Here is a 21,802-nt window from a genome sequence, read left to right as displayed (position 1 = left end):
GAATTTGGAAAACAGAAAAGATTAACCATTGGTTTCATAGTAAAATCATTCAGTTTCAAATAGGTTACAGTTTTTTTTTTTCAATTTCTATTTAATTAAAATTTGTTTTAGAAAGTGCGATGTGTCGACTTTACGTTCGTCGTGTTTGCAAGTTCTGAATTCAGATTAAAATGTAAAAGCAACTAGTTAGTGTGTCTAAGCAAGACATTTTGCATGCACTTGCATCCATAATGTCATATGAAATCTTGTCTAGACGAACCTTGTCGATCCGTCGCAAGACTCGTACGAATAATGTTATACAAAAATACATCATAAAACAGGAAAATCTATATAAACAAAAATGAACCGGCAAAATGTATGTAGGTATGATTAAGAATCTAAGCCATATTCAACAATTCAGACCTAGGCAAAACTCCGTCCATTGTATACCTAAATATTAAACACGTAGTCTTAAGTTAATGTTTTCATATGGATCTCACTAGTTTTCTTAATAGATGTTTAATTTTATGAATGTAAAAGTAATTATTTATTTAATATTTTATTGCATTAAAAATTATATTAAAGAAAATAACTATTATGAATATCAAATATTTATCTAAACACAGAAAATAGTTTCTAAAATGTATATGACCATACTTGTATGTATGTGCTGTGTGGCTACGGCACTAAAGAATTTAGCCACCCCCTCTCTTCCCGTGGGTGTCGTAAGAGGCGACTAAGGGATAACAAGGTTCCACAACCACCTTGGAACTTAAGAAGCCGACCGATGGCGGGATAACCATCCAACTGCTGGCTTTGAAATACACAGGCCGAAGACGGGCAGCAGCGTCTTCGGTGCGACAAGGCCAGTACTGCGGTCACCAACCCGCCTGCCCAGCGTGGTGACTATGGGCAAAACACATGAGTTCACGCTATTTTTGGCGTAAACTTGTGGAGGCCTATGTCCAGTAGTGGACTGTATAGGCTGTAATGATATGACCATACTTTATATGTAAGTAAATGAAAGAAACCATAATGGTTTTGTTTAATTTCAATTTAAAATTTGACCAAAAATATATTTGTACACCAACTGAGCCAGCATTGCAGTTGAATCTTAATGCCAAAATATTTACTACTTTTTAAAGAGGCTTACAAAATTCGTCGTTTGTGGCTTAATGGAGGACACTTCATAATCGTTTCGCTTCGCCGATTTTAACAGCGACAACTTTTCACAACATGTTGTCAAAAACTTTTATATATTCTTTAACGCACTCAAAATTTTCGTACAGCTACTTGTATATAAAATGAGATAGCAACGGCGGACTTATCTCTAGAGATCTCTTACAGACAATCTGTGACAGTGAGAACTGATGCTTAAAATCAGGCTAAGAACTTACCTCCATGTTAAGTTGGTGTGTTTCCACTTCTCTCCCTGAACTGCAAATCGTTTTCGTCTTCTGCCATTCTCGTCATCGCCTGGCTCTCTGTCTGGTCTTCCACATCTTTTCTTTCTCATTAGTTCTTTAGTTTCGTGGTCTATGACTCCTGTTACCGGTATACCACCAAATTCCTGGAAATTGTGATTGTTTGAAATTAGTTAAGTATATTTCTTTTATTATAAGTAATAAGTTATAACTTAGTTTTAATTTTTTTTTGTATCTATAATTATGGTTAATATTTTCATAGAGGACATAAAGAATAATTTATATTGCTGGTTCTATTGGGTTTATAACTACGTAGCTAATAATTTAAAAGTATCTAAAATTTATTTCAGTAGATATATGTTAAATTCGATAAATTAAAATGCTCAAAAGTTTCAGGTTACTTGGAAGTATATGCAGGCATAAACTAGAGCTATCGGGAAAAAATCTTTTATATTAAATTTAAAGTAATTTTAAATAGAAAATCAGAACCATAATACGTACTTGTAAAGTTTTGATGGCAATCCTGAATTCGTCCTCATAAGAGTGCGAGACATCTCCCATCAATAAATTTCCAACTTCCGGACGACCTTTTTTTAAGTACCCGAACGTTTCGAGGTAACTTCTCTGTAACAAATAGAATATACACTTAGCAACTTACATTTATCTTTATAAACATCTAGACTTATGAGTATTTGTTAAAGTAACTTTCTTCATAATTAATTATTTTAATCACACCGATGACGTAAGCCGTTTGGTTAGCATTTCAATTAAGTTTTCAATATCATATTAAAAATAAAATGTTTTAAATTACGCACAAATCAAATTAAGTATAAAAATGCATTATTTTTTTTCGTAACATTACTTGTTATTTGAAAAGACGATAAAAAGATAAGACGATGAAAATATTTAAAAAAATTCCAAGAATTAAATAATACGGATGAAGTTGCGAAGAGGGCTTGTGATCTCATAACCATATCAAAGACCGTTTAGGCCTAAATCATATTCTCAATCTCAATGAAACCGTTACATAAAATACCGTGTTTTATCAATGTGTGTGTTAGACAACCATCGTAGCGCCCTTATCTACGCGGTAGCACGTAGCTCTTTGATGTCATACTATCAGTGGTAAAATATTTTATGGCAAGCAAATTTTATGTTTGTCAGATTGCAAAGAAAGTGTTAAGATGTGTAGGCGTCTTATAAAATTATATGATTTATAATAATATATTATTTATAAATTACTAACTTATTCCAACAATATATTTATTTTACAAATAATGAGTTTACTTAGATATGAAATCAGTAGCCAAAATATCTGCAGCTGACCTGGGAATAACTGTGCATATAATCATTTATTTATTGTTAATAATGATGGCATTTGTTTGAAGTATTTTAAACTAAGATATTTAGTAGGTAATTTTAAGTTTATGTACAATATTAATAACGTTATAAGCCGAGCAGTTTTGCGCGCTTACATTAATTGCTACTGACCCCCGTAATGCGTTGTGTGATATTTAAAATATTCAATGTACAAAATTGATTTGACGATGATTTAATTATGTGTAATTAATTCAACTTTTGTTATCATGAATTACGCTTTACAAAACTCGTCTCCAGTCGACTTTACTCGTGGCAACTTTGGTATGTTATCCATTCGAAACAGCCTACTATAATATGGATTACATTTTACAAAATTTTCAACTTGAATTATCAGAATATTCGATATTAATCAAGTAATATACTTAAGGATTAGTATGAAAAACTTAATAATCATTTAATCTAATATATAAAATTCTCGTGTCGCGGTGTTTGTAGTTAAACTCCTCCGAAACGGCTTGACCGATTCTCACGAAATTTTGTGTGCGTATTGGGTAGGTCTGAGAATTGAAAAACATCTATTTTTTATCTCCCTAAATGTTAAGGGTAGTCCATCCACCCCAAATTTTTTAAAATTTTTAGATAAATTATTTATTCTTTATTTTATTATGATTTGGCGTTGAAAAATACATACAACCCTAAATCTTCACCCTTCTAACACCAACCCCTATTTTTAAATAGCGTTTAGCGGCAAGACAACGTTTGCTGAGTCAGCTAGTCTTCTAATATATAAAATTCTCGTGTCGCGGTGTTTGTAGTTAAACTCCTCCGAAACGGCTTGACCGATTTTCATGAAATTTTGTGTGCATATGTGATGGTCTGGTCATGGGTGGGTCTGAGAATCGAAGAACATCTATTTTTCATCCTCCTAAATGTTAAGGGTAGTCCACCTCTGATTTTATTTTAATTTTTAAATAATTTTTTTTTATTTTTTTTATGATACAACATTAAAAATACACAAAACCATAAATTTTCAACCCTCTACGACCAACCTCTACATTTTATTTGTTAATTATATACTTTTTATTTTTTATTATTTTTAATAATTTCCTTTAATTATGATTTTTTCTCAATTCAGTTTGATCTCCTGCCTTCACCGGTCGATAACTATCAATCGATCAGTTATCCCCGCTAGATGTCTACCGTTGTCACCTCTCATCCAGCAAACATCACGGAGTAGGGATGAGAATGATACTTTCATTGCCTACAACGCTTTCGATTATAAGTAATTCCCCGCACACTTATAGTAGATAGTTTATTGGTAACACAACGTTTGCCGGGTCAGCTAGTATTAATATATAACTAATATTTGATTAAAATATTTTTACACAAAATAAATATATGTTGTACCTACACGTTCCTACAAAAAACATTAACGTCCGCTTTAGGTTATATTTTGATAATCTTGATTATTATTATCGATATATTTTTTAATTAGGTTTATTATATTTAATTATATTTAATTAAAAGAAAAGAAGTTAAACAATTACGCTTATATCATACTACCATAAATCACGCACGCGACCTGGCGCGGCGTTGCTCTACAAAAGTAAGCCAGGTCAACGGACCTATAGATTCCATAGAGGATCACCATAATTTATGCCAATCGGCTGAACGAACCCATAAAACAATGCGAATATGTCAATAATTAGGTTAAAACCGTTATCGTTAGTTCGAATCAGTGCCACGTTAATTGATCGCTGTTAATTTGAAATTTATTACCGATACCGCTGCATTTCAATTTATTATATTTCGAGTCTAAATAAGTAGAAATCAGATGCGATTACTTCATATTATTCATCCTTTGTTAATTGATTCTCGTAACTGAACGGTTTAAGTTGTTATTTAATTGTTTCGAATTAAAAATGATTTCAGTTCAATCGCTAACCTAAAACACAAATCAATGCCTTGAAAATACGAGACAATAAATAAGCAAGAAAAATACACTAAATTTGAAGTTAAGGACCTGTTAAGTAGTTCTTCTTTTAAAATGAAGTCTTGTTCTAGAAACAAATGGCGACATCGCGTGTTCTCCCCAAATGGCTGTAATCATTGCTGTTTTAACAACACTTCCCCTTACAAATGGGCTCCTGCCAAATCTAGGACGCTAAGCTCCTGAGTCGCGTGATGCCTGCTATTTGTCCTTTAATTCACTTTAATTAATTGGCGAATCTCATTAGTCTGGGCTACTTTCTTTTTAATTGCATGTAAAATAGTACGATTTTATAGAAGAGCTTATTTCGTTAAGTGTTTGTTTTTATTGTATAGACGAAGAAAGTAAATCAGGAAAGTGAAAAGCAGAGAGTGGACGAATACGGGTCATTACTGATTGAGTACAGAGTGCAAATAAGTAGAATCTGCAGTGACATAGTAAACATATATTTGATACAGTGTATGTACGAGTATACATGTAGTACAGTTACTACAGACTATCAGCCAATACGCGGTATACAAAAATGGTATCACTGTTGGATATAAACCTATTCTCTAAGGAGGAGAGGATCTGTAGTTCCACGATACTCCATTGCAGGCTAGTCGATAGTACGTTAAAATATCCATTTCAATTAAATATTAAGATAGGAAAATAGTTAATAATAATTTGAAAGACATAAAACACTTAGTGGTACACATAGTAGTAGTGACTAAAACACTACAAGTCTTTCAAACAAAATTTCGTAAAAAAATTAGGTCTACAAGAGTATTTATAAATATTTGAAAGAACGAAAAAACAAACTATCGAAAAGAATTCAATTTCTTTGCTATATCTTTCGCTTGCTTTAAATCAATAGGATTTATCACCCTACCCTTACAGTTGTTGGCGATAAAGTTCACGATCTCTTTCTTGTAAAAAATAAATTCATTGTAAAAAGAAAAAGTATTATACCTATAATGCGTTCAAGGCTAGAAATAGCCTTAACGTCGAGACAAGTCAGCGCCGTGCGATCTCCGTGTAAATTTAAGTGGATAAACAGACATAAATAACTGGCTCTCATTTCACAATAACGATGATACATCTTTTAATGTCAAGTTTTTTGTTTTATGGTTTCTTATTTACTTCTTTATGCAACAATACGTTATAACAATTGATTCAAATAACTTATTGCTAACACATTTTTTAATTTAAGTTATATTATGTGTTGCATTTTGCTAGTTCGCTTTTTGAAAATTCTTTTTTTCAAGATACAAATATGATCGACTGCTCCTACGGTAGACAACTCAACGCCTGAGTTTTAGGTAGCAGTCGCTTGACATAGCTACATATTGCGCCAACGGCGCCATCTTAGTAATGTAAGTTTTAATGTTAAAATTCCTAAGCCATGAGGTTGATATTTATGTGTAAGTACGTACCTAAAGTAAAAACAAACAATTTTAGTTTAACGACTATGTGTCCATATAATTATTTTTCTTAGCAATATTATTGCAAGGTCATTATTTCATTGTACTGACCTATCTTGTCTATCAACATAGACTAATCAACCGTTGGGCGTGTGGTTCACTCGGTGAAGCTCCCGTTGACATGTGTCAGCACTCCGGCTTCATTACCCTATCGAGACCCGACATTAATGGTTCAGAAGTGCCTGGCACTACCCGTGTTAGGTGACGCAGCTATATCGGCTTATAATAATCGATGGCGTGGTTAAATTAAAAACAAAAATGATTTTTAAACGTCTATTATTATTTTTGACAAGACAATAATAATAAATTATAGTTTAGTTTAGTATTTATATAACGCTATATTTACAATTGTTTTAAATGTTAATACTTTAGAATAGAAAGTAAAGAGTTCAACAGTTTTAGAATAAGAGTTCAACAGACTACACAACCATTCGCCTACTCCCTGTTTATTCATATAAAGAACACGAATGGCAAATATGAAAATGTATCAAACAAACTTTACATTTTAATACAACACTAGACGTCACCCAAAGGTCAAAATTCGATCACAATTAAAAAATTAAATTTAAGAAAACCAAGAAAAAAATGAAAATAAACAACCCTTTTTTAAATTTTTCAATTTGACTACAGACTTTGACAATCAACAAAAAGTAAAAAAAAAGTAAAATAAGCGTGTGTGCGTCAAATACGATAGTGTGTGTAATGTTTTTTTTATTGATTTAATAAATTTTTTATGCATAATTTAAAAAAATATGAACATTCTACACTTTTTACTATATAAAATATAAGTATGCGAAATTTCATACTCCTCCGTCCGCGTAATTTTCGTAAAAGGGGTACAATTTTTTTGGTTCACGTATTAATAGAGAATAGATAACACTAAGAGTATCTTCATTTTAAATAAAATGTTTTTCGGTTTTCTTTTTATCAAAAAAATCCTTAATCAGAAAACAAAATTAAATTTATTCAAATTAAGGATTATTAAATTATTAGTACGTTGTAAATGATATCGATCACATCGTATGCGGTCTCTATATTAGTGGGTTAGTTTATAACGATTATTAGGTCATAATCATCTGTAACACGAACATCTGTTCGAAAACTAACGACAGTAATGAGTGGTACGTGGGAGTCGAGCATCATTTTAGCTAACAATAACTCCTGTACAATGCAATGAATACTAGAATAACGATCTAAATGTTCTACATACAAAACTGTAAAGTTTTTTATAACTCTCGATAGCTCTGTCTACTGTTTTATTTCTATTAGACAATAATATTTATTGCAATTTAAAATTTTGGGTCATGAATCACTCTGTGTGGCGCTTTTATTAAGAACCATGGTTCTTCTCTCTTCATGGTTCCATTGTAATGAAATTGAAATAATATACCTAACAAAACATATTATTCTTACTAACGTGAAATCTTGAATTTTAGTAAACTTTAGTATATTTAATTATTGATAATTAATGTGGCTAATATGTATATAGATATATATTAAAAATAATAACATGTGACCTATCTGTATGTTTAAAAATAAAATAAAATTTGCTTTATTACAATTGTTGTAAACTGTTATAACTTAATTATTGTGTTATTTATTCAGAACCATATGTGAATAATTTACTTAAGGTAGCTAAAAACTATATTAAAAATAATTTGATAGAAAATAGTAAAGTGAAGATAGACCGATCCGGTATTGACGCGGACAATGACTTTGTTTTATAATACATATAATGTTACAGTAAAAATGATGATGATGCACAAAGGAAAAAGCATTACGTAAAGCTGTTTTATTGGACAAAGTATATAATTTTCATCGGACCGTGAGTGAGGGACAAAAGTAATCTGTTTGAATTTCGAGGGACAACAATAAGGACAGATTTGCATTTCAAATCTGCGAGTGACACACAAAATTAAATGAAATTACTTTGGAAAGGAAATTGGTTTGTTCCTGCGATATTGACGTAAGTGTAGTATTTAATTCTATGTAAATCTAAGTAGTTGTTTTGAAACCGCAACGGATTTTCCTGTAGTCCTTATGTGTTGTAGTATTGTTGTCGTCATTAAAATAAATTTACTAACGTTATATCTTCAGAATATTTATAAAATTAGGTCCTATTCATTGAAACAAGTGAGTAATATATCCTCAATGCTAGGCTACCCGCCCAGTTTTACTCACTTTCATGGTTACTGTTCTGCTATTTATCACGAGGATTAATTTCCTTTCACTTTTGTTAGAAAAGATATTATATACATATTTTTAATGCTCCGGTAGGTTCTGAAATTTACGTATTTAAGCGATTCCTTCAATACCATAAAAATAGAAAAAAAAAATAGATATTAGTAATGAGTAAGTACTTACAAAGAACTAATTAGTGATAAGCCACGGCATAAATTTTAATGGTAAAGCTTTTAAGTGGCAACTATTTTTAAACATCATTTTTCATCTTCTAATTACAGTCTTTCTTTGCACTTAAATAACATTTTTATCTATGTAGGTACTGTGAAATATTTTATACATTAAAAAGATAACGTTTGAAGATCTTCAAATGTATAAAAGTAACATTAATATTTTTTTAAAATCAACTTTCTTGTTATCTCTGCTCCTTCACCTTACAACCCTTATTTTCTTTCTTCTTGAATAGGTAATAATTTATGCTTTAATATAATGTTGCAAGAAATCTTTGCATTTTATTTAATTTTATTTGTAGAGAAAAGTCTAGACGTAATACAAACTAGCTGTGTTCGTGAAAGATAAAATGTTGAAATAAGATTTCTCGATTGACTGAAATTTAATAAAATACGAACAAATGTTAGTTATTGCTTCGATCATAAAATAAAAAGTAGGTAAAATAAAAGTGTCATGTATTTTTTGAATGGCTCTTTTGCGTCGGGGGTAAAAAAAATTGATGAAATATACGGTTCAAAAATTGAATTTCTAACATTAACGAAATAGTTATTCACTAACTTCTAAATAATTGAGAATTATGTTTCTTTTATGAGAAGCTACATAATTTAATGACACCAGAGTAAGTTACAGTCTGATTGAAAGTAGAAATAAAGTGTAGGTGGAGGGTGGAACTAAGCTTTTTTTTGTATTTTATATGTTACTTAATTAATTCACTGTTAGAGTTAAAAGTGATCTGAATTAATATTTGGTCATTCTTACCTTTAATACCGTTTCTCTCTACTAATTTCTTGTGTCTGTCCTCTCTCTAACTTCAATATAATAATTATTAGTACATTAGTGCCTACTACTAATATAATTAAATGATAATATTTAAGTAGTATTAACAATTTAACGAGAAATGTATTGGTTTTTCATATATATCATACGATAAGGTTATGTTTGCGTCCTTTTTTAGAAAAATCCTTACAATTACTCCACATACATTATATATCATTTTATAGATAATTGCTTGCTCTATCGGCATTCAGAACTAAAAAAAAAATTTTTGGCTTTTATTTTGCTAAATTAATTAATTACTAAAATATTATATATAATATGACAAATTCAATTTTGAAATAACGTCAACATTACAGACGGTCGGTAAAATTTTCACTTATTTAGTGCGAATTATTCACACAGGTATTGCTAGTATACGCTAAGGTTAAAATTTTTGGCTCCCTTTATAGAAAAAATCTCACTACAAATACTCCACATAAATGAAATATAATTTTATAGATAATAATTCATTGCTCTAACGGCATTCATAACTAAAAAATATATTATTGTTTTTGTTTCTGTATATTAATTAATTATTAAAATTATCCATATGACAGCTTTAATTTTGAAACAACGTCAACCAGATTTATGGTCGGTAATTATTTTTTTACTTATTTAGTGCGAATTATTCGCACGGGTATTGCTATAAATCATAATGAATTGATTTGAAGACTATAATTATCAACTTATATATTATAATAGAAGAAGTAAAAAAACATTTAAAAATCTCATGAAAATTACTAACTAGAGGTTATTACTTGACTGTAATTTTGGTACCAACAACTAAGAAGAGTGCGTGCGTTGTGTTCCATTGGCCGGTTTTTGTGGTTATTAATATTTGTTTAATTTTTAATAGTATAATTTGTCAATTTCGGAATCTGGGATGTGGCCAGAAACGTCACTCTTGTGAATATTACTGCTTTGTTTTACTTTTGGCAGTGTGCCATAAGGATATTTTAAATTAAGGAAGTATTCTGTTACGGGTGTTTTAATGATAATCTGTTTTATGAAAATGTAAAATATAGCTTAAGAAGAATTGTTTACTGATGTTCATGCGAATTTCACTCGTTATCATGAAACAACTTTTTCGGATTTTAGGGCTCCGAGAACGAGAGGTCCACCTGTGTCGTTGTTGTTGTAAAGTATCCGAAACGTCGGGCATTTAAAAGACTTAATAAACAGTGATAAAATCCGAAAAAGTTGTTTCATTATAATTAAGTAGAATTATTATACTAGTTATTTTCAATAAACTTTTGTAATAAAAATAATATACATGTAAATGTTCAGCAATTATATGTTTAAATCCAGTTGATACTGACATCGTTGATATTTTAAAGTCAAATTAGGAATCATTTTATCACCTGAAGATGGACGTCTTAAGAAGAATTCGATACACGTGTATCTGAATACAATGTAGTGATATTATGATAAGCTGTAACCAGAGCATAATTGTATAAGTGTTGTTAAAATTCATTCCATTTTTCATGTAGGTATTCATAGATTTAAGGTTAAGATATTCACACATACACATTTTAACAAAAGTTGGTACGGTAGTGTGGTATCTTTAAAATTTTTTATTTTACACATTGCGCTTAAAGATCGTAATAAATTATAACGTTAAATTGTCTAATGATTTTATTATTTATCAAATTAAGGTTCGAATAATTTCGAAGCACATTTTGGAATATTTTCGAGATTATGGTGTGTTGAAGGGGCTTAGTGATTGAAATTAGTGCAGGGACTCTCTGATTCGAATTATTATTAAAAAAAAACGTCCATAACGCATAAGCTTTTAGTACATCCCGAAACATATCAACGATTACATGTATGTGAACTAGGTACTAAGAATTGCTTCACTACGCGTCAACTAAACGAAAAGTTTAATTAGATTCAGAAGAAGCTGATACCGTCCGTACACTTGGCGCTCGGCTAACACCACTCAGATTACTATCGGTTTTCCAGCGAACGACGTCAAAGGCGCTTTAAACATCCATTTTGACGCCTGGCTGGTGCACTTAATTACGTTTTCAGCGATAAACTATACTATTTTATTAACTGGATAAACAATGTTAAATCGGAACTTGGGTTTGTAAGTTAGTTTTTATTACTTTCGGATGATCAGAATTTATTTCATAATTTGTAGAAATAGAAATAATTATGCGGAGTTTGTATGTATTTATAAAAAATAACTCAAAGATTTGATATTCTATATAATATCTATCTTCACATTTAATATATACCTACACAGATAGAAAAAAAATGTAAAATGAGAATTTGTAAGTACTCTATACTGAACCCTGTTTCAACCTGTCATTCATGCATGTTTGACAAGTGTTTTTGGTCGTATAGATTATATATCCAGTTTCATCTGAATTACTGCTCACTTTACCTTTCAAAATCTATTAAATATTTGCGTTTATATTGACTAATCTTTAATTAATGATAATGGCTTGAAACCATGTTTTCTTATTTTCTAAATAATTTAACTTAGTGTAACTACCATACGTTTTTTTTTAAGTTATAGGTTTTTCTTTTGGCGCCTTAGGGAAAAATGATGCGCGCGCACACCGTCACAAAGAAAATCCGACACCCTGAAGTTAGCTGGTCAACGAAGAAGAAGTTAGCAATGTGAAATTAGCTAGCCAATGAAGTATAGCTTCTTACGAGCGTACATAAGTAAACACACACTTTTTAACCGACTTCAAAAAAAAGGAGGAGGTTACTCAATTCGACCGTATATATATATATATATATATATTTTTTTTATGTATGTTCGGAGATATTCATAGTTTGGTACCATGATAAGGAAACCAGGATCTGATGATGGAATCCCAGAGAAATCGAGGGAAACTTTCAAAAATCGTAAAGGTGACTAGTAAATTTAATCATGTTTTCATTAAGTACTATAAAGCACTACTATTTAATAAAGGTCTGGAGTCGATCTGATGATGGAGAAGAAAGATAGTCGAAGGAACTCTTCAACAATTTATAGCAATTACCTTCTTTTTGAACTTAATTCGTTTCTATTGATGAGAACTTTGCACCTGTATGAGTTATAAGTGCCATTACAGTCTGATGATAGAGACAAAAGTTAGTCGAGGGAACTCTTTAACGATTTATGGCAATTACCTGCTGTTTGAACTTAATTCGTTTCTATTGATGAGAACTTTGCATATATATGAGTTATAAGTGCCATTTCAGTCTGATGATGGAGACGAAAGATAGTCGAGGGTACTCTTCAACGACTTATAGCAATTACCTGCTGTTTGAACTTAATTCGTTTCTATTGATGTGAACTTTGCACCTATATGAGTTACAAGTTCCATTAAAGTCTGATGATGGAGACGAAAGATAGTCGAGGGAACTTTTCAACGATTTATAGCAATTACCTGCTGTGTGATCATCTGTGTGCAGGGCCAGGTTTGATGATGGAGCCCATAAACACTCGAGGGAATTTTTGAACAATTTACAGCAGTTACCTTTTGCTGTTTGACGACCGCTTTGATATAATGGTGCATGTGCCGTGTCGGCGGCGCCTAAACAACGACGGTCGCGGGTTCTATTCCCGCTCGGAGTGGATATTTATGTTTATACAAATATTTATTTTCGGTCTCGTTGTTAATCCTTGTGATTCTCACAACCTAGCCTCGGAGAACACGCTAGGCTGTCAGTCCCGGTTGTTATTACGTACACCTGATAGCGAACATTACTCATAGTATGTCGACGCGTTAGCGCAGCCGTCACAGCACCGGCTGTTGCGCTGGTGTTAGTGGGTTGAATCCCCGCACACGACAGACATTTGTATTGGCCATATAGATGTTTGTCATGATCTGGTTGTTTGTGCTTGTGTATTGTGTATGTTTCCGAACCCCGACATAAGAGAAAAAGCATCCTTGTTAGGTCTACCCATCACTAAAAATTGTAAATTTATAGATTTATGATTGAGTAGTTATTGTTTGACTTAGCACCGACTTCAAAATTATAAAATATTTATTTAATCATTTCTGATTAACTAAATCAAAATACGAATTACTTTGTACTAAGTAAATTTATTTTTCACTTTTTAGTTTCCTTTTTGAAGTCGGTTTTTTTTTTGTTAAAAATTATTTTATTTTTCATATTCTAGATAATTTGATGTATTTAAATGAAATTTAGATTACAAGTTTCCTTTTTATGTCTTGGTTGTCCGGAAGAAATGGCTATTTAGCCATAAGTTCGCTAATTGTACTTGACAGTCTGTAACTATCTTTATGCTTTCTTTGTAATATATTTGTAGAGTATAATAAAGTATAAAATAAATAAATTTTTGCACCCTAGAATCGCAACTAATTAAGAATCATACACTCCTTTTAAGTCTTACAATGAAAGTGCACTGCATTGCGATACCTGGCACGAAACGGTTCTGGAATACGTAGGTCGTCGTGCGCATACGCAATCCGATGTGTATGAAGCGTGAGAATGACTGGCAATAAAAATTCATATTATGGCACTACAAGACAATGAATTTTTATAGTTCTAAGTAGAAGACTTGTATTTTTAAAATCTAATGTATTAATATATTCTGAAGTAGGTTATATTTTACAATCAGGGTGGCAAAGAAACATACATCCACCTGATCATAAGCGGTTATCGTAACTTAAAGACACCTCTAAATTTTGAGCTGGATATTTCCTGCTCTGTCCTATCTCACAAATTAAAATAACAAACGGAAAAGTGACAATTTTTCAATGAAATACTATATAATTTTCTTACGTACTTAAAAATATGTTTAATTGTGATTGATTGATAAAATAATTAGTACACACACTCACACACACACACACACACACACACACACACACACACACACACACACACACATATTTAAAAATGTAATGTTTTTTCGTAGTGTAGTCTTTATTTCTATGAATATTAATAAAGACCGGAGTGTGAGATTAATTACATTAGTACTCAGTTGCTAAGGAAAAAGTACTAAATACTAACATGAGCTGAAGTCATAGAAATTGAAATAAGTCACCGAACAGTTATCGTTGAAACCTTATTTTAACCTTTAAATAGTATCTGATACGCGTTTTCGCATGGTTCCAAGGTGAAAATCGTTTTCTGCAGCGAATGTTACTGTAATAACCTAAGGAATAGTGCCGAGACGCTGAGAATCGGTTATTGCTTCTAGGTAAACACTAATATTGCCTTTTCACGACAAAAGTTTACCATTCAGCTGAGAATATCTGTAATATCAAATTTGATTTTAAATCTAAAGAAAAATCTTCATAAATCAAACACTTTTCTTAGTACTTTCATAATTACATATTTAGTATGTGTTTGTTTGTGATTTCAAAATAACTGTGTTTAACGCAGCACGCGTTGGCGCAACGGTCACAGCACTGGTTTGTGGCTGTTGCGCTGGCAGTTGCGGGTTCGATCCCCGCACAGGACTAACTTTTGTATTGGCCATACAGGTGTTTGCCGTGGTCTGGGTGTTTGTGTAGTCCTTGTGGATCTCCCGACCGTGCCTCGGAGAGCACGTTAAGCCGTCGGTCTCGGTTGTTATCATGTACACCTGATAGCGATCGTTACTCATATTAGGGAATATATCCGGCGACCCACATTGGAGCAGCGTCGTGGATTAAGCTCTGATCCTTCTCCTACACGGGGAAAGAGCCCTATCCCAAGCAGTGGGATATTACAGGCTGACGCGAGTTATTTACACGATACTAAAACACAAACTAATGATTTAAAGATTTTTATCTGTCTGTCTGTTTGAGTTTTGGTTTGTCTGGGCTTATCTCAGGAACGGCTGAACAGATTTTTATACGACTTTCATTGAAGGATAGAGAAGGTAAGGAGCAACATCTGGGGTAGGTTTTGTCCCGGAGTTCCCAAGAAATCAGAATTTACACGAGAAAAACCGCATTTACCGCGCGCGACTAGATAACAACCAGATAAATATGAAATAACCAAACATTTTTCTATACATCTAGATATCTTCTGTACATATAGACATCTTCTATACATTATTAAGTATCAATACACATAAATAAAATTGAAGAGTATGTCTGTGATTTGAACGGATTACGGCTTGTCTGTACTATAACAGCTTATGTGTGAACTATATTATATACAAATTCCCTCTTATTATATAAGACTGTGGTTACAGAATTTTTTTTTATTTACTACAATTCTCTCAGAATATAATTTGACTTACTCGTGTTTTTCGCATAACACACATTTAGAATGTCAAAATAATTTGAAGCATCTTTACTTATCAATAATATACGTACTTTTAAAAAGAATCTACTTCAATTAGTAAATTTCCCGTGTTTAACTAAATAAATAAACAAAATTTATTAAGTACAATCTTATTATACATATAAATTACGCGTCACGTTGTTTGTCCGCGATGGACTCCTAAACTGATTTACCGATTTCAGTCAAATTTGCACACTGTGTGCAGTTTGATCCAAATGGAAAGATAGGCTATATTTTATTTCGATATAAATAATTCTTATATACACAAAAAAAAATATGGAGGTACGAGGTTCGCCAGGTCCAGTAAATATATGAAAACGACATAAATGGTATACATATATATTTGTTTAACAAATGTATTTATTCAAGGACACGAAATATGCTGATTCTTATAATTTTTCACTCTTTTTTTTATAACTTGTTAAAATACATTAATAAAGAATTCTTTACAGTCAATAAAGATAGAATGAAATAATTTCGTTAGAATTTTATTAGTCGTCATATTTCTATTATAAAATTGAATTTTATAAAATTAAATCAAGTACGTATTTTTGTTCTATGTCGTAAATTCGTTTTTATAGCTGCAGATAAAATTTTATATTTTATAACTTAATTTGTAAAAATTAGTCTAGGTGTTAAAGTAACAATCGTGTTAATACGATTTGTAAAACGTTTAGTTTTATTTTAATTTGAATATTATATTCTAAGATATTCTATCTCTCTATTTTCTACGTAGCAAATGTAAATTATATTATTATTTTGTTTATTCAATACTTACAACAGTTATACCTAATATTCATATGAGGAGAAAAACACATTTAAAAAAAGCTGCATCAAGACAATCTTTGTAAAGACTGACGTTATGTATCTAATCTATGTTAACAAATATTTATAGTATGTTATGTATGTTTTGCATTTCGTAGGTAGTAAATGTGTAAAAGGAATGAAAGTCCTATAGTTTTTCTTTTTCATTTTATAAATCTTTGTAACAAACCCTCTCAAAGTAGACTACGTACCCGTAGTTCATCACATGTATCGACATACTTTTACAAACGATAGAAATCAGACGTTCTTCTCCTTTCACGCAAATTTAATCAGTAAAATAGCTGAGAACACTCATTCTATTTTCTTTGCATACTGTTCAGAATAGATACAAACATAAAACGAAGAATAAAACCGTGACTATGATTAGCGTAGGTTTTTTAACTTTGTATGTAGATTTTAGCTTAAGAATTTTTTATAAAATATCATCTTTTTTAATTTAAAAATATGCGTCAGTATTTTATTATTATTTAACGTTCAGTTTGGAATCATAGTTCAGGAGAAATTCTCGTAGTCACTATGACGAATTTCTTTTGACCCTCAGAACACTTTTAGACTTTTTGGCTTTCGAAATTTGGGTTATGGTGCTAGAAAACCTAAAAACTTTGGAGTGATCGATGTGTCATGAATATTAGCCATACAGAATTCATTTGCTGACGTTTATTATATATTCTTGGAGACCTGGTGAACTTTTAAATAAGATTGTCTCAACGATTTCAAATCAATAGTTTTTGGTGTTGTGATATATATTAGTAGAGCTTCTCAAACTATCGCTGAGAACAAGTTAATATTTAACATATTCATTATATCCATAAAAAAAAGGTATAATGTACAAATTGTAAAAAAAAAATGTTTTTATTGTATACAAATAACACCCAAAACTCAACTCAACAAATAAACTAAATAAAATCATACGAAACAGTCTGTAAACGACCTACTGCTGGAAAGAAGCTTCAAGTTCTTTCATGAAAAGAGTTAAGGCTTACTGCGTCACACAGTACCATTGCGGTTTGAAATCGTAATGAAACTTCTTGTAGTATACTTCTTTATAACCAATTAACGTTCATTTATTCTCAGAAATAAAATTTATTTTATAACATACTATATTAACTTTTGCGGTTATATAACTAGAAAAATCTCAGTGTAATTACGATGTGTATACAATAATAATGGTGCTTATTTATTTTTCCTTTACGTGCCGTGCTCGGTAAAAAGTGATTCAACGCTACCAGCTGCGGATATCGTTATGACGCTTATGGCAAACTCGCCTAGTCAACCTCCCGGCATGGGAGATAATGAAGCCTTGGTTTGCGACAGTCTTGACAATTTTATTTTCTTTATCAACGTTTTATCGAACTATTATCGATTCAAATATGGAACCGTTTGTTAAGCTTTTATGTAAGCAAATTTTATTATGTAAGTTTTAAACTCTCCTATTCCTAGTAATCTTATCGGTTATTTTCGTAAGACTGAGTGAAATCTAAGGTTACTAAAATTCTTATCGAAATTATTTTAGCGGTAACTTTAAAAATAGTAAAAAAATACCTTAACCGTACCTTAAAAAGAAAAACATCATAAGAGTAGTAATGTCGAAAGTCTGCGCCTGTTTTTACACAAAGAGACGTTCAAATGTTATTTATGTTGCGAAGTATGGAATTACGCTACACATTAAATAAATTAATCTCTGGATCACATCTCAAACGTCTCTGGCACGCAATGACTTAAATGTTTTGTATCTCTACGGAAACATTTTTAATGTCGTTGCCTTATTTAATATTTTGTTCTGTTTTTACTTAGACTCAGTGAAGAGTGCTCAGTGGTCTGTAAAGAGTATAGATAAATCTTAATAGTAAGGTCATAGTTTCAAATGCTTTTGGGTAATACTGCAGAATTTCAAAGCTACAAAGTAAAGTAGATTGTTGTAAGTAAGCGTGCTTGTTTAAAACATATACGATGACAAGGATTAATACATGCGAAGTTTGATTGCAATTTTGAATGTAACTTAATTTCCCATGGGATATCAATTCAAATTAGGCTGTGATGGAATATATCCCATCATCAATTTATTCTGATTCACTTCCTGATTACACGGACGGTCTGGACACTTTAGTTTACAATATTATGATATTTTTATACTTGCACATCCCCCAAATATTACCACTCTAACCACTGTTAGATATAATTTCCCCTGGGATCTTTATAAATCAGCCTTCTAAGAAATTTGCGGTTTTGTTTATTTTGTTCGAATTCTTTTATGATGAAGAACTTGTGAAAGAACTCATACCATAATATAAAAGTGCATTTGAAGCTAAAAATGAAACTTCTTAATTGCTTAGTGCAGACCTTGTTTGACTAAATTAAAAGTCGACTTTAATTTATTTTATTAATAGGTACATATTATTAAGCTGAGTAATACTTTTGTAAAAAAATAAAATAAAAGTATAATTTTAGATAAAGATGTATTGTTATGTGTTTATTTAAAGAATAGCATTGTACAATATTAAATTAAACAAACATTCTTTTAAAACTTAACGAGTGAATATGTAAGTTACAAAAATTTAATAAGATACAAGCATAATTATGAGTTTTGTAATTCATGAAATATCAGAAGTGCATTTATAAAACACAAATCTTATATACTTGAACGACGTTACTCTACAAAAAAATCATTTAGGTTCAAGTTGTTTTTTAACCGACTACAAAAAGAGGAGGAAGTTTATTTGGTTTATATATATATATACGGTAAAATTAAGTATATATATACATATAACTTCGTCGTTTATGAACCAATTTTGATAATTCTTTTTTTGTCAGAAAGGAGATATCCTAAGTGTGCACCATGATAAGGAAACCAGGATCTGATGATGGGATCCTAGATAAATCAAATTTCATTGAGATCTGATTACAACTTTTGGAGTAATCTTTGATAATGCGTATTTACTTGACTATTTTTCGTCTATCGACGTTGTATTACTTGTCGATGTAATTCAAGTAGGTTTTTTTTTCGCTTGCCAGCAAACACAATTATAAAAATATCCAGATATTAAGACAAACATAAGAAAGTTGAATGTATAATGTTATCACACATCATTATTAGGATCATACCTAATAGGATTAAAAGCCCGTGGGACCGGACCTCACAGAGTTTGAACAGTTTTAACGATGTCATAGACTTGACACGTGCGAATCTACAACCTGTCCAATTAACATAAAAGTAACCAAGTACCTAACGTAGTAGTATTTCACGCGTATAAAGATACAACCATTATTCACAATTAAGTTTGAAGTTTTTAAAGCGCTGTTCATGCGTGAGTGTGTCGATGTAATACTAGTACCTACATCACCTCGTTATAAGGCTTTATGCGGCTTAAAATATGTTGTTTTAAACGAATTAGCACGTATTTTATGTGCTAAAATGTCATATTGTAACATCTATTTATTTTCTTTTGCTAGTTAGTTGTTAGGTATTTTAAACTTCTCGAGTTTGAAGTAGACCGACTTACAATATAATAAACATTTTCACAAATTTGAAATATCAGAAGTTTCGAAATGGCAATCGCTGTAAGTCCAGTAGACTCAAAACTGTGTCCTTGAAAGTTTAAGAACGTATGACCAATAATTTGTATTTGTATGTATTATTTGTGGGAACATAAGGAATATTTGTCGCTTATATACCAGCTGGTAGTCGCTCATAAAAGCTCACGTAATAGTGTGACGAAATTCTTGGCACTTGAATCCATGTGTGGTCGAGTGCAAACAGTCATCAGGCAATGAACTGCTTCGGCACTACGAATATTGCATTCGAATAAAAATTTCAATTAACTTGACAAGTGAGTTTTATTTCTGCAGCAATATGAAAAATGTTCTAAGAAATATTCATAACATTTTCTATTTATACAGGAACTTTCCATGAAAAAGAAAGAGTGAATATTCAGTCACTTTTGCAATGTATTATACTTTCCTTCATATGCAGTAAATTGTACGAGTACTTATAATCGGTTCCCTATAACTGTCCTCAGATACAAAAATGAAATAATATAAAACTAAAGCTCAAAACTACATTGGTATTTTAACTATACTGTGTAATTCAGAATTTCCTTTTTTTGAAATCAGACAAAAATTAAAATACTCATAGAAAACGTTATAGTTAACGCTTGTCTGAAATTTGTTGCATGCAGATCTTTACAGAAAACATTCTAAGTTTTTATATTTTAAATGCTACACTATAATCGTTTCACTTAGAAAAAAAATTCATGCGAATTAGCACCGAACCATTTCACTGAAAACTGCTGAACGGAGTATTTTCTTTAAAACTCATTTAAAACGCTAGAGAAAACAAATTTGTAGTTCGAAGATTAAGATTAAGATTAATTGAAGCATAAAATAAATTGTTTCAAGGTGATTTGAGAAAATGAATTTTTACTTTTTTTCTTACTTTGTTCGGTTTATTCTAACGCAATAACTATTTATGGATTTAATTATATTATTGTTAAGTATTTGAAATAAAATGCTTTGAAAGATATGATCTAAAATTACTTCTACAGAAGACATGACGATTTAACTAATACTATATAATTTCTGCATTAACATTTCATTTAGCTTTTCATATAGCTTTTAGTTTTATAAATGCTTACATTTATAAAATAATATAATAATATTAATTTTTAAATGAATATATTTGAGTAGAGTTTAAACATTTAAAATGCTATTCGCATTGTTAGATATATATTTCACGGAGATAAGTGAGTGATGCTGAAATAGGTCAGTGTACATCAATATAACACACACTATAAACATAATGAGTCAATGACCGGCGTTTGGCTGCCGCATTTCGACGTCAGCAAGGTCACTTAGAATGAGAAGATCGTAAAATTGAATGAGAATATAATTGTAATGCAAACAAGGACAAACATATCATTAAATGTGTTCATGTATGTGTTTTGTGGTATATTTGTGGTATTATACACTGTGTTATAATCTCACTTTGAATACCACGCTAAGATGGGTGGACAAGACACGTGGGGGCTTTATCCAAGGTCGACTGTGCTTAACTGAATAAGGATAGATTTTGTACTATGTATGACGCAATTAGCGTCTTTCAGACGTTAAGAGGAAGAAAATGATTGAAAAATTGAGAATAAACATATCAACATATAAAAAGAGAGCGAGAGAAAGTAGAAAATCTTAGCAAATTAATGTGTTATTTAATACAAGTTTTGTAGGAATAAAATTAGATTGTTAACAAAACCACACACAAATAGCTTTTTACAACTTTAATAGATATAATTTGCTCCCTTCAATCTCAATAAAGCCTTGTCTGATCCAGA

At 31.0% G+C, this 21,802-nt stretch overlaps 1 protein-coding gene across 1 annotated transcript in view; it reads right to left on the bottom strand.

Annotated features, from left to right (window-relative positions):
- Positions 1-377: 377 nt before the first annotated feature.
- Positions 378-21,802, bottom strand: part of LOC123656592 (matrix metalloproteinase-2-like) — a 59,145-nt gene continuing 37,720 nt past the window's right edge. The window contains exons 2-4 of the mRNA XM_045592261.1: positions 1,905-2,027; positions 1,377-1,549; positions 378-429 (exon numbers count right to left, since the gene is read on the bottom strand). Coding sequence (XP_045448217.1) covers positions 378-429; positions 1,377-1,549; positions 1,905-2,027 — 348 coding nt within the window. The remainder of the gene's footprint in view (positions 430-1,376; positions 1,550-1,904; positions 2,028-21,802) is intronic.

This window comes from Melitaea cinxia, chromosome 9 (assembly GCF_905220565.1).
Source record: "Melitaea cinxia chromosome 9, ilMelCinx1.1, whole genome shotgun sequence".
Taxonomy (NCBI): domain Eukaryota; kingdom Metazoa; phylum Arthropoda; class Insecta; order Lepidoptera; family Nymphalidae; genus Melitaea; species Melitaea cinxia.
This window is presented reverse-complemented; position numbering and strand designations above follow the sequence as displayed.